This window comes from Amblyraja radiata, chromosome 20, assembly GCF_010909765.2.
Source record: "Amblyraja radiata isolate CabotCenter1 chromosome 20, sAmbRad1.1.pri, whole genome shotgun sequence".
NCBI lineage: Eukaryota > Metazoa > Chordata > Chondrichthyes > Rajiformes > Rajidae > Amblyraja > Amblyraja radiata.
In genome coordinates, this window is record NC_045975.1 from 29,048,009 (window position 1) to 29,063,162 (window position 15,154).

The 15,154-nt window shown below is 45.5% G+C and overlaps 1 protein-coding gene across 2 annotated transcripts in view; it reads right to left on the minus strand.

Annotated features, from left to right (window-relative positions):
* Positions 1-15,154, minus strand: part of pidd1 (p53-induced death domain protein 1) — a 56,054-nt gene that overhangs the window by 34,940 nt on the left and 5,960 nt on the right. For both annotated transcript variants that reach the window (XM_033039167.1, XM_033039166.1), the window contains exons 5-7: positions 5,837-5,891; positions 5,548-5,749; positions 4,921-5,031 (exon numbers count right to left, since the gene is read on the minus strand). In XM_033039167.1, coding sequence (XP_032895058.1) covers positions 4,921-5,031; positions 5,548-5,749; positions 5,837-5,891 — 368 coding nt within the window. The remainder of the gene's footprint in view (positions 1-4,920; positions 5,032-5,547; positions 5,750-5,836; positions 5,892-15,154) is intronic.

The following is a 15,154-nucleotide window of genomic DNA, read 5'->3' on the forward strand; positions in this document are numbered from 1 at the left end:
CTTAAATGTTGTAGGTTCTCGTGCTGTTTCTATTGCAATTACTTAATAAGATAATTTATTTGCTAATTTAACTGGAAATTGGGAGAAGAAAAATGGTTCAAAATATTTGTAACCACTAGGAGTGATAATGATTCCGCTTTACATATCGTTACCTACGGTACTCAAAATAACATTGGAGCAAAATGGAAGATTATGGATGATTTGTTTGTATTGGAAAATGGAGCTAATTCCACATACAGTAGATAAATACCCCACCACACTCTTTCTTGTGGTACTTGGGAATTCTTGTTGTAACCATGGGAACTCCATCACCATGACTACTCTTAAAGAATTCTCTGCCATCAACAAAATGATAAAAAAATTAAATAGCTCGCGAGCATCACCTAACTGAGAGCAAACAACATACTGTACATCCCTGATGTACCAAGACTACCAGAACCCGATGAAGCAGAGGTCCCCAAGTAACACATTCCATTTGAGTGCTACTGTATCTCTGAATTGTAGCCAAGTGTATTTTTCAAACAATAGATCTCCGAAAGTATGCAAACTGATTTGAACTGCACCGTAGAGTAAAATATCTACAAAGAGCTAATATCATATTGACCCAAAAAAGCATTCATAATACAAACTTTTTCAAACTAATTGCCAGTCTTAGAGCTATACAAAATGGGAACAGGCCCTTCTGCCCAACGTCCATGCTGGGTTAATCCCATTTGGCCTATATTCCTCAAAACCCTTCTCATCCATGTATCAATCCAAATGTCTTCTGAAAGTTGTGATTGTACCCCCTTCTATAGCTTCCTCTGGCAGCTTGTTCCAGACACAAACTGCCCTCCGAGTGAAAAGGTTGCTGCTGAAGTCCTTCGTAAATCTCATCTTAAGCTGTGCCTCCTTGTAGAGAAACTTGAACGTGTGCACACCACCAGACTCAGGAACGGTTTCTTCCCCTCTGTTATCAGCTTCTGAATAGTCCTTCAAAAAATAGGGTACTCTTCAATTCACCTCTACCCCACTATGGACATTGGACCTTGTCTATAGAACTGATGTACTACATGGTGGAGAATTATATTTTGCACTCTGTATCATCCATTTGCTCTATCTAGTTAGTTTAGAGTGTGAGAAGACGTTTTTGATTTAATTGCATTTACACAAGAGGGCAGTGCAGTTCTATGCTGATCAGCATCAACATTCTTTTAAGATTTGGCACCTCGCGTGATGGTCACTACATTCATGCACCTGATTTATTTTTGCTCTATTTGGAACTAATGCCACATGAACCTGGAACTGCTGAGTAGCTTCAGCTTTTTCCTTGTGTTTGCATGAATACTGCATAGCTATAAAAGATAGAATTGCAATGTAAAACATTGTTATTTGAAAAGGTAAGAACATTGCATGGCTTCTAACAACCATCAAGCTATTGAACACTACAAAACACCAACTGAACTTACAACTGCAAACTGTCTTGGTTGTACTAGGGACCTCAGACTTTTGTTTTGTTTTGCACTAATATTGGGGATTTTGTTTTTATTATGGAACTTGCTCTTTTTGTTTATTTTTATTATACCATCCATTGAGTACTGTATTTACGGACCTGTTATGCTGCTGCAAGTATAAATTTCACTATTCTGTTCCGGTACATATGACAATTAAACACTCTTGACCCAAGTGATTTATTTCGAGATTTATACCTGGAATACTCGGAGTGGCACATTTTGGCAGCACAGTGGCACAGGTGGTAGAACTGCTGCCTCACAGCGCCAGAGCTCGGTTCGATCCTGACGATGGTCGCTGTCTATGTTGAGTTTGCACATTCTCCCCATGACCACTTGTGTTTCCTCCGAGTGTTTCGGTCTCCTCCCACATCCCAAAGACAAGCGGGTTTGCAGGTTAATTGGCCTCTGTAAATTGCCCCTGATGTGTCGGGAGTGGGAAAGTGGGATAACACAGAACCATTGTGAACAGGTGATCGATGGTCAGCGTTAACACATGGGTCAAAGGGCCTGTTTCCATGCTGTATCTCTGAAACTAAAAGTAATTTTTATCAAACAATTCTCATGCAACCAGCAATCTCACCTCCCCATTTCCCCATGGATGCATGAGATTATACTGTAGGCTATTTCCACATTCAATCTACGATGATGTTAAATTTCTAAATCCTACAGCATTAGTGTCATCATGCATCTCCATAGCTGCACACATGGCAATCTGTAATACCAATCAAAAGCAGGACAGTGCCACCACACACTTTTGCTAATTTCTTTACTCAGTTTCACCTTGCTGTTTACCGCCTATGTACGTCACCTGGACGCAGATTAAGGAACATGTTCACAGTGTAAGGATAGACAGGTCTCTCTGAAAGACATGCACCAAAACCCATCCCAATCCAACCCCAACAATCATAAGCAATAGGCAACAAAAACATTTGAGGGGTGCAGTGTTAGCCGAGGAGAAGGGATTCACCGCAAGTTCATTCCGAGCATTCCTGTCTTGTCTGCTCACACAGATTCACAAGCTATCAAGTCGCTCAAGCAGAGACCTTACGAGACTTGCACTCGGTCAATCGGTCGGCTGTTGTAGAAACTCTGACTTGTTCCGCAACTCCTGCTGGAGGGAAGAGCTGTTCACTTAGTGTTTCAGACGCTCGCTGTGTGTCCAGGCTGAATCAGCTTGTGGACAATGCTGCCCCCTGGTGCAGAATGTCTTATCACAGCAGTGCCAGAAGGTGCCAGCTGAGTGCAATACAAACAACTCCCAAGAAACCTGCACCATCCATGGCAAAGCAGCCCACTGGATTGGTACCCATTAATCGTCCCATTCATTCTTCCCCTCCAGCGCTCGTTCGCAGTGGCTGCAGTGTGCACCGTCAACAAAATGAAGCAAAGTTACTTCGCCAGGCTACTCCAACAGTACCTCCCAAACCCACAATCTCTAACACCAGAGGAGACAAGGGCAGGAAGTGACGCAAACACAACCGGCTGCGTGTTCCCCTCCCAGTTACTCACCATCGTGACAATAGGTGCAGGAGTAGGCCATTCGGCCCTTCGAGCCAGCACCGCCATTCAATGTGATCATGGCTGATCATCCCCAATCAGTACCCCGTTCCTGCCTTCTCCCCATATCCCCTGACTCCACTATCTTTAAGAGCCCTATCTAGCTCTCTCTTGAAAGTATCCAGAGAACCGGCCTCCACCGCCCTCTGAGGCAGAGAATTCCACACTCACAACTCTCTGTGTGAAAAGGTGTTTCCTCATCTCTGTTCTAAATGGCTTACTCCTTATTCTTAACCTGGAAATATATTGCTGTTTTCAAGAGAGAGTTAAATTTAGCTCTTAGAGCTCAAGGGAATCAATGGATATGGGGAAAAAGCCAGAACGGGGTACTGATTTTGGATTCAAGAAGGAACTGCAGATGCTGGAAGATCAAAGGTACACAAAATTGCTGGAGAAACTCAGCGGGTGCAGCAGCATCTATGGAGCGAAGGAAATAAGCGACGTTTCGGGCTGAAACCCTTCTTCAGAAGAAGGATTTCATCCCGAAACGTCGCCTATTTCCTTCGCTCCATAGATGCTGCTGCACCCGCTGAGTTTCTCCAGCAATTTTGTGTACCTACTGATTTTGGATGATCAGCCATGATCATATTAAATGGCGGTGCTGGCTCAAAGGGCCGAATGGCCTACTCTTGCACCTATTTATGTTCTATGTTCCTTCGCTATCATTGTGTCTAAATCCTGGAACACTCTCCCCAACAAGGAAGGAGATAGAGAACTTGGACACCAACCTTCTCCCTCAATTTCAGCAGGATGAAGGAGCTAGTTATTGACATCAGGAAGTGATGTGGTGTACACACCCTAGTCAACATCAAAGTTGCTGAATTTGATTCTCCATGGTCGACAGTTTCAAGTTCCTACACATAAAAAACGCCAACAACTTGGACCAATCACACTGATGCCATGGCCAAGAAAGAACACAAACACCTCTGCTTCCTCAGACTAAGGAAATTCAACAACATCTCCAGCGACTCTCACCAACCTCTACAGATGCACCATAGAAGGCATCCTATCAGGCTACATCAAGTCTTGGTTGGGCAACAGCTCCCCAAGAAATTGCAGAGTTGTGGATACAGCCCAGTCCATCGAACAAACCAGCCCCCCACCCCATCGACTCTATCTACATTTCACACTGCCTCAGGAAAGCAGCCAACCTAATCAAGGACCATTTTCATCCTGGTCATTCTCTCTTCTCCCCTCTCTCGTTAGGCAGTAGATACAAAATCATATATCACCAAATTCAGAAACAGTTTTTCCCCCTGTTATCACACTGCTGAAAGGCCCTCCCATAAGCCAGCGTGTAGTCCCGATCTTCCAACCCATCTCATAGGGACCTTGAACTTTTAAAAATCTGTACTTTCTCTGTAACTGTAGCACTGTAATGCTGTGACACTATATTCTGCACTCTGGTATTTTTCTTCTTGCATTACCTGTATGTACGTGCGTATAACTTGATAAAACTCTTGTAGAGCATGATTTGACTTGACTGAATTAATTTTCATTGTAAACCAGTATATGTGACATTCATAAACAGCAATGCAATAAACAACGCTGCATAATCATCTGCACCAAAAGAAGTGCCGCAATGCAAGATGGTAGGTCGCCACTCCTTCTCATGGGGCAATTAAGAATGGGTCTAAAGTGCTGGCAATACCAGCGATGTCCAATTCACAAAAATGAATATGAACCATAATTTCCACATTTTCCTTTTAACGAGTTCTTCGATGCTGCACAAATGCCGTGGTTGGCATTGTCTTCATTTGTTCCCAGATGTTTTCTAACAGAGGTTTTAGAACAAGTCAACCGATCTTCCTGCATTAAATACACATTTGCAATTGTGAGCATGACTAATTATCCCAGGTTAGGAAAGTACCTTGGAAATCTTGGTCTCCAGGTTGGTCCAGCTCCCATTGAATGTTCTCATCACAACTTCTCTTCGGTGGTCAGCTCGAGGAATAATATACGGCATCCAGATCATCACTTCCTATGCAATGGGAAATTATCAAAATTATCGAGCCCTGTCATAGTCATTGGTCATACAGCACAGAAACCGCCCTTTTAGTTCAAGCCAACCTTTTAGCCATCTACACTAATCCTATTTTCCTGTGTTAGCCTTGTCTTCTGCCACGCGTTACATCAGGTGAGGAGCAATAACCTACCCTTTAAGGTTATGTGTATGATCAATCTAGGCAAATCCGAAGATAGACACAAAAAACTGGAGTAACTCAGCATGTTAGGCACCAACTATGGAGAAAAGGAATAGGTAATGTTTCGGTTCGAGACCCTTCTTCGGGTTCTTCTTCTTCATGATCTAAGCATCATGTTTGGCACAAACATTGGGGGCCCATTCTAGTGGGGTGCTGTTCTAGGTTCAATGAGTGTGGTCCAGGGTATACAACTTACCACTGAAAGCCACAAGTTAACTAACTAAATGCACTGAGCAGCTCACTGCAAACAGTTCCAGGAAGAATATCAAGTGAATTAGATGGAGAGTTTGTACCTTTTCAAATTGTATACCGTGAGGAAGGAGTTCCAATACAGGGCTCAGTAGGAAGTCGTGATGGCCGAGTTTCACCTGCTGGGGGTCGGGAGGGATTATGTTGCAGGAAATCACAGCCGCCAAGGACACTGCCTCCGGAGGGAAATGGATCTCAATCCCGCAGGGCAAAACAACATTGCAGCCTTCAGCAGTAACAGTAAAGCTGGAACATATCAAAATCACGTACATTTAACCTCCAGAGTACACAAATGGTAAATGGCTGATTTAATTAAACAACCACTGATGGTACCTGTCTGAATTAGACGTAAGGTATCGGCTCACAACTTCTTTTGGTTCGGCATGTTCTGCGTAAAATGAGAGAACAAATGCAACATTAAATAAAACCTGTGTAGGAAGGAACTGCAGATGCTGGTTTACGCCGAAGATAGACACAAAATGCTGGAGTAACTCAGCAGGACAGGCAGCATCTCTGGAGAGGAGGAATGGATGATGTTTCGGTCGAGACCCTTCTTCAGACCATAATATAAAACATAATGAACTGATTTATACAGAATTGTGTTGAATAATTTTAGCCAATGTCAATGGTTCCTTTATGATCATGTGCACCAAAGTACAGTGAAAATCTATTGTTTTGCATCAGTGAGATTATTGCCACACCAAAGTACAATAAATACATAATGCATAGAAACAGCCCCCTGAGTCTACAGTACATGGTCTATAGGTTTTGGCGCCATTTCCCAGTGTCATCTACAGCTGGCCATAAAGGCCCGTTGAAACCGTCACCTCCATCCGTTTGTCCCATTAACCGACGTCCCTCTCTTTGCCCGGCCATCTTCAACCTTTGTATCCCGGGGGCACCTCCTGCAACTGACCTTGAGGGCACAGCAGGAAAGACCCCTCAGTTCTTCATACTGTCCCTTATCCAGCATCCGTCGCCGACTCCATCCAACTCCTCTCTGGTTCCCGGTACTGGGGGTAGGCAGGGGCAGGGCCCAGCAGCTTACCTCTCCTGGATCCATGGTGGGCGAGCCCTCTCAATTCAAGACCTCCTTGAAAACCTCCCGCATAAACTGGACACTGCACAGAGAGAATCTCCAGAAAATAGTTCCCCACTTCATTAATGTGAACAGCCCATACCTCTAGAGCAGGAAAATTGGGAAGATCATGCACGGAAAAATGACTTGAAACATTCAATACTGAAAATTATCATTTTCACCAGTTCCGTGTTCATTTATGTAGGGAAAATAGCAAGTGAGAATATTAAAGTCCCGAGCCAAAACGTAACCTATCATATCAATTCTACAAATGCTGCCTGACCTGCTGGGTTACTCCAGCAGTTTGTGTTTTACTAAATAAAATAAAGGGTTTGTACAATATCAAATACTGAAATCAAATATATTTAAATCCTAAAACTTATTTATGTCTGCAATTCTCAATTATAATCAGTATTTTTTACCAAATATTTTTTTAATTAAAATCCTTTCCCATTGCCCATAATGCAAAACAATACTAAAGCATTGATGAAAGATCAAAGACTAAGCTCTTTTGTATTTAAATATAGAGGGAGTACAGAGAAGGTTCACCAGACTGATTCCTGGGATGTCAGGACTTTCATATGAAGAAAGACTGGATAGACTCGGCTTGTACTCGCTAGAATTTAGAAGATTGAGGGGGGACCTTATAGAAACTTACAAAATTCTTAAGGGGTTGGACAGGCTAGATGCAGGAAGATTGTTCCCGATGTTGGGGACGTCCAGAACAAGGGTTCACAGTTTAAGGATAAGGGGAAATCTTTTAGGACCGAGATGAGAAAAACATTTTTCACACAGAGAGTGGTGAATCTGTGGAATTCTCTGCCACAGAAGGTATTTGAGGCCAGTTCATTGGCTATATTTAAGAGTGAGTTAGATGTGGCCCTTGTGGCTAAAGGTATCAGGGCGTATGGAGAGAAGGCAGGTACAGGATACTGAGTTGGATGATCAGCCATGATCATATTGAATGGCGGTGCAGGCTCGAGGGACCGAATGGCCTACTCATGCACCTATTTTCTATGTTTCTATGTTTCTAAGATCTCATTTACAGAGTTTACTACATGTTTTTCTTTACTCGGTTCGTCATCATACTGATGTGACTCCTTGGACCCACCACAAATGCTACGTAGGTTTTGGAGAAGTGTGAAGAAGCCTCAGAGCATCTGGAAACCGTCACGAGGGGTGAGTGATGTCCCCTCCTGGCACATTCAGTCCAGTACCATAAAGCAATCAAGGCAGAAGGTTTAACACTCACCAGAGTGAAGCCACATGCAAATTGGAGGAACTGCACCTCATATCACATAGAAAAAAACAGGTGCAGGAATAGGCCATTCAGCCCTTCAAGCCTGCACCGCCATCCAATATGATCATGGCTGGTCACCTAAAATCAGTACCCCGTTCCTGCTTTACCCCATATTCCTTGGTTCCTTTAGCCCTAAGAGCTAAATCTCCCTCTTGAAAACATCCAGTGAATTGGCCTCCACTGCCATCTGTGGCAGAGAATTCCCAGATTCACAATTCACCGACTGAAAACGTTTTTCCTCATCTCAGTCCTAATGGGGCTTTTTCACGGGGCGAGTTGACGCAAGATGTCACCAGAGTGAAGAGGTCGTGGTCCAGCACGAGTCTCGCACGATATAACGGGGGTAGATAAAGAGTTCCCACGGTACTCAGCATTTCTGTTATTTGTGCGAGTGACTTGTCCGTTTCCCGAGCTTTCGCGTTAAATCTTGAATGAACATCGTGAACTACACGTGACACAAATGATGTAACTTTTTTTTTCACACACTATATATATCCTCCCTTGGTTGAATTGGCTCATTTGGAGACATATTTTACTGTGTATGTGGGAGACACAGATGGACTGAGCACAGTACCTCGGTCTTACTGTGTGTGGGAGAGGGGGAGAAAGAGACGTACACTCACAGAGGCAGTCTCTCAGCCTAAGAGGGAGGGAGAGAGAGAGAGAGGCACACACAAGGTGGATGTGAAATCTCACCTGCCTGTTTCAGTGACAGACACCCGCCGCCAGTAAATGAAGACACCCCCATCTGTCTCCCCCTCCTCTCCCTCGACTCCCCCACCTTTCCCTCCCAACTCCAGTCCCGTCCCGACCCCCTGGGAAACTGAATAGAGCAACAATATAGATATAGAAACTGAAACAATATAGAAACTGAATAGCGCAACATGGCAAAAACATCTCTGACACGCTTTACCCCCTTTCTTTGAGATTTTCTGGGAGCCATCTCTGCAAGTGTTCCTGTTAAAAAGATTATCCAACAATGACAATTAGGTGGGACGTCCTCGAAGGACACATGTTCCCTTGTCGATATTGAGACCACCTTTTTTATTCACCTTCTGTCCCCTCTGTCCAGCTTCCGGGTTTACCGTTCGCAGGAGTTCCCACGCGCTATATCTCTAAAATCTGAAGTTAGGTAATGTCTAAAGGAACTGCAGACGCTGGTTAATGCTGGTTAATACGCACAGAAGGACACAAAATGTTGGTGTAACTCAGCAGGTAAGTCAGATCTGGGAAGAAAAACATAAAAAGCTGGAGTAAGTCAGCGGGTCAGGCAGCATCTCTGGAGAAAAAGAATAGGTGACGATTCGAATCGGAGCCCTTCTTCAGACAGCCTAATCGGAATTGAGTCTGAAGATGTGTCTCGTCCCGAAACATCAGCTTTTTTTCTCCAGAGATGCTGCTTGACTCGCTGAGTTACTCCAGCTTTTTGTGTCTGTCTTCGGTTTAAACCAGCATGTGCAGTTCACTCCTTACACGGGTCTCTGTACAACATTGATTGGTAGCGTTCCGGACCCCTGGACCCGAGGACTCCGACCTGTATCTCTCAAAGAAGTACATGTGAAAAATTTCTCACGGACCATAAAAATGCGTAACCTTTCAGTAAAGTCCCTTTTAAAGTCCCTTTTAAAGATTATAGTTATTTCCTTGAATCTCATTAACATAACTCATGAATAAGTTGATGTCCATATGTGGATGCAAATCTTTATTTTTATTTATTTTTTAAATTCAATCCCACAGAAGATAATTTTTACTCACCTTCTGTCCCCTCTGTCCAACTTCCGGGTTCACCGTTCGCAGGAGTTCCCACGGTACCCGCAAGAGTTATTACGGATATCGCACTGGCCACTACGTTCATATAATGTTGCAATACTCAACCACAAATGTACAAGTCACTCTTGGAGAAATTCAAACTTTCTTGAATTTTCTCCCGAGTGACCAAGTTACACGATGACCTGCCGTTAGCGCTACGGTGGTCCACGGTGGTCCATGAATGCCGTACTGTTATCGCACGAGGTTCCCACGATGTTAAACTCCGGTTAACTCTTGCGTCAAGTCGCCCCGTGAAAAGGCCGCTTAAATGGCCTATCCCTTATCCCTTCCCAACATCGGGAACATTTTTCCTGCATTTAGCCTGTCCAATCCTTTAAGAAGGATTATATGTTTCTATAAGATATCCTCTCATCCTTCTAAATTCCAGTGAATACAAGCCAGTCAACCCATTCTTTCATCATATGTCAGTCCCGCCATCCTGGGAATTAACCTGGTGAACCTATGCTGCACTCCCTCAATAGCAAAAATGTCCTTCCTTAAATTAGGGGAGCAAAATTGCACACAATACTCCAGGTGCGGTCTCACCAGGGTCCTGTTCAACTACAGTAGGACCTCCTTGCTCCGATACTCAAATCCTCTCGCAATGAAGGCCAACATGCCATTAGCTCTCTTCACTGCCTGCTGTACCTGCATGCTTACTTTCAGTGACTGATGTACAAGCACACCCAGGTCTCGTTGCACCACCCCTATTCCTAATCTGACACCATTCAGATAATAATATGCCTTCCTGTTCTTGCCATCAAAGTGAATAACCTCACATGTATCCACAGTATACTGCATCTGCCATGCATCTGCCCACTCACCCAACCTATCCAAGTCACATGCAGCCTCATAGCATCCTCATCGCAGCCCACACTGCCACCCCGCTTTGTGTCATTCGCAAACTTAGAGATGTTACATTTAATTCCCGCGTCTAAATCGTTAATATATATTGTAAATAACTGGTGTCCCAGCAACGAACCTTGCGGTACCCCACTAGTCATTTTACTTGGGTAGCTTATAACTCCCCGGTGTGATCATTCAATTCCCTAATTTTAGGTAACTACTAGAAACAATCCCATCCCCTCGCTCCCCCCCCCAAAAAGCGAGCAAGAGGGATATTGGATAAAAGCAAGCAAAGGTGGCATCTTGGTTGTATGGACAAGTTGTGCGGAAGAGATTTTTTCAATGCTTTGTGACTCTATGTTAAATTTTTTCAAATAAGTTTTCAGAACGTCCTTGAAATATTACCACCTGGTAATCTTGCCATTAGAGGCTGGAGTAGAAGTGGGAGATGGGTTTCAGATATGCAAATAAAATGGTACACACACACAATGGAGTTGAATAAGTGGAATTTATTGAATCAGATCTCCCTGTTGCTAAACACTTTAATTCTCCTTCCCATTCTCACACTGACCTTTCTGTCCTAGGTCTCCTCCGTTGTCAGTGAGGCTAAACGCATATTGGAGGAACAGTATCTCATATTTTGCTTGGGCAGCTTACAGCCTAGTGGTATGAATATTGATTTGTCTAACTTCAAGTAACCCCAGTATTCCCTCTCTCTCTATCTCTCCACCACCCAAGTCACACCAGCTTCTTGTTTTCACCCAACGAACAGCTAACAATGGCCTGTTCCCTTTATCACCGTTACTTTTTTGCATACCTTTCATTCATTGTTCTTTATCTCTCTACATCAAGATTCAAGATACATTTAATTGTCACATGTGCCAGATGGCACAGTGAAATGAAATTCCCATACAGCCATACAATAAAAAGAAAGAAAAAAAAGAACACACTATAGAATTTGACATAAAACATCCCCACACAGCAGAATCAAAGTTCCCCACTGTGTGGGAAGGCACCAAAGTCAGTCTCTTCCTCCACTGTTCCTCGTGGTCAGGGCGTCCCCAAGCCCTCCACAGCTGCAGCTACGGGCAGCCCGATGTCCAGGACCGCTCGCCGGGGTGATACAAGTCCGACGTCGGGGCTGCGGGACGTCCTCAGCGGTGTGGACACCAGAGTCGGCCCCCTCCTACCGGAGTCGGCGGCTTCCAAAGTCCGCAGGCCGCGCCGGGTGGAGACTGCTGCTGGCGACCCTCTGCAAGGCGCCCCAGGACGCCATGATGACGATCAGCGCCGCCCGCGTTGGAAGCTCTCCACACCAGAGCTCCACGATGTTGGAGCAACGGCCCAACGCTCCGGAGCTCCAAACGGCGACCCAGGTAGGCATCGCCCGCTCCGCGGTGACTCCAGCGCTGCGCCGCCGCTGTAGCAGCCCCGGTCCGGTTCCCGGTCCCCGACAGGAAAGGCCGCTCCGATCCAGCTGGTTGGCCGCGAGGTGGGGGGTGAGGACGCGACTCGGAGAAATAGTCGCGTCCCCGCCAGGAAGAGACTGGGAAACCCTTTCCCCCTTACCCTGCCCCCCCTCCCCCACATAGAAAAGTTAAAGCTTCCCCCAACACAAAACATTAGACTAACTAAAAATTAAAAAAAGATTGAAATAACATACAGGCTGTAGGTAGAGGCTGCTGCCAGTGCAGCGCCCCTAGAGGATCATCGTCTATATCTCTCGTTTCCCTTTTCCCCCCAAGTAGTCTGAAGAAGGGTCTCGACGAAACATCACCCATTCCTTCTCTCCAGAGATGCTGCCTGTCCCGCTGAGTTACTTCAGCTTTGTGTGTCTATCTTAAGAGTAATTAAGATCTCACTGCTGTGAATGTCAACTCTAGGAGAGGACACTGACATCAGTCGGGTTATGCTACAAATACCTTGGATGACTTTGCGGAGAGTGCATATGAGATATTGATTCATTGTTTGAAATATTGGACAATACAGTTGTTTGAAATATTCTGACAAAGCACTCAATGACAAATCACCCTCACACAAGAATAAGACAATGTAATTCCATGACACAAAGTATTGGAGTAACCCTGTGGATCAGGCAGCACCTCTGGAGAACATTGATAGGTGACATTTCAGGTAGGGTCCAAAAAAGGGTCCCAACCCGAGACATTACCTATGCATCTTCTCTAGAGATGCTGCCTGACCCACTGAGTTACTCCAGCATTTTGTGACTATCTTCGAGTTACTCCAGCTCTCTCCGTTCCTGCAACTGGAAGCATGCCACGCTGCGTCAGTTCATGGGATAACCTGATGGAAGTGGGGTGTGGTGCAGTGGGAACCTTGCACCGTGACCAAGCAACCGAGACACGCTTTGCCAGAGCAGCATAGCTGCAGTGGCAGTGCTGCATCTGCATCCAACACCCCAAGACCTCGCTTGTGGCGGCTGCTGCAAACCCATGCACAATGCAACGATCTTCAAGAGTGTTTTACTGCTCGCGTTCGCCCCCACGCCGTTTTTCTGCTGCCCATTGCTGCGCTGCTTGCCACCCGCCCACCGTCAACATGAACGGAGGCCGTGATCCGCTATAACCTAAATCCATCATAAAGAGGTCTGTAATAGTGAGGGGTTTACTGTACACTGCCAGTCTTAATCAACAGAAATTCGGATACAGCATCTGTGCCAAAATGTACTATCTCGAGTAGACTAGCACAACTTGTGCATTAAATAAACTGCACAAGGGGACAATTGCCTGAATACAAGCAGGAATTCAGAGAAGCAGATCTACCTCAGCAACCAGGCTGGTAACTGCAATCCTCAAACCAGTCTAACCTCAAGTTCCAAGATCTTGCATAAAATACACCATACATAAAATAACCTTAATATTAGTCTCACAAAACTGGTAAATAAATTAGACAAATCTTCAGGACTCTTCTCAAAGGTGCACCTTCGGAATTAACCAAGGGCATGAAGGACGGGTTTGGCTTCAATAGCCAACTCGGAATAAACATCACCCATTGATTCTCTCCAGATATGCTGATTGTCCCGCTGAGTTACTCCAGCATTTTGTTTCTATTTTCTGTGTAACCTCATCGTCCCTAGCCAACAATTGGCCTGTTAGGGAATCACCCAGCCCGAGGTGAGCTGTCGTCAGTCCTGATTTGTCCTGGTCTTTTCATGCTTCCAGTTTCCAACCACCCCAACCTACAATCAGTCTGAAAAGTCACCTGTCCATTTTCTCCGGAGATGCTGCCTGACCCGCTGAGTTCAGATTCAGATTCAGATTCAACTTTAATTGTCATTGTCAGTGTACAGTACAGAGACAACGAAATGCAGTTAGCATCTCCCTGGAAGAGTGACATAGAATATGATTTCAATAAATAAATCTATTTACATGCATACATTCATAGTGTTTTTCCTGTGGGAGGAATGTCTGGGGGGGGGGGGGGGGGGTGATTGGCAGTCACCGAGGTACATTGTTGGGTAGTGTGACAGCCGCAGGGAAGAAGCTGTTCCTGGACCTGCTGGTCCGGCAACGGAGAGACCTGTAGCGCCTCCCAGATGGTAGGAGGGTAAACAGTCCATGGCTGGGGTGAGAGCAGTCCTTGGCGATGCTGAGCGCCCTTCGCAGACAACACTTGCTTTGGACAGACTCAATGGAGGGGAGTGAGGAACCGGTAATGCGTTGGGCAATTTTCACCACCCTCTGCAGTGCTTTCCGGTCGGAGACAGAGCAGTTGCCATACCATACTGTGGTACAGTTGGTAAGGATGCTCTCGATGGTGCAGCGGTAGAAGTTCACCAGGATCTGAGGAGACAGATGGACCTTCTTCAGTCTCCTCAGGAAGAAGAGACGCTGGTGAGCCTTCTTGACCAGAGTTGAGGTATTGTGGGTCCAAGAGAGGTCATCGGAGATGTTGACCCCCAGGAACCTGAAGCTGGAAACACGTTCCACCTCCGTCCCGTTGATGTGGATGGGGGTGTGCGTGCCACCCTTAGACTTCCTGAAGTCTACAGTGAGCTCCTTGGTCTTCTTGGAGTTAAGGGCCAGGTTGTTGTCAGCGCACCATGCTGCTAGGAGTTGGACCTCCTCCCTATAGGCCGACTCATCGTTGTTGCTGATGAGGCCAATCACCGTTGTATCATCTGCATACTTGATGATGGTGTTAGTACCATGTACAGGTGTGCAGTCGTAGGTGAAGAGGGAGTGGTGGAGGGGGCTCAGCACACAGCCCTGTGGAATGCCGGTGTTCAGGGTGAGGGTTGAAGAGGTGTGCTTGTCTAACATAACAGACTGGGGTGTGTTGGTTAGAAAATCCAGTATCCAGTTGCAGAGGGAGGGGTCGATGCCCAGGTTACCGAGTTTGGTGATCAGTTTAGAGGGTATAATGGTGTTGAATGCTGAGCTGTAATCGATGAACAGCATTCTTACGCAAGTGTCTCTGTTGTCGAGGTGGGAGAGGGCGGAGTGAAGTGCCGTTGAGATGGCATCCTCCGTACTCCTGTTCTTGCGGTAGGCAAACTGATAGGGATCCAATGTGGCAGCCTTTGAGGTGTGCCAGGACCAGCCTCTCGAAGTACTTGGTTATCCAGTATTTGTGTCTATCTTAGGTATAAACCAGT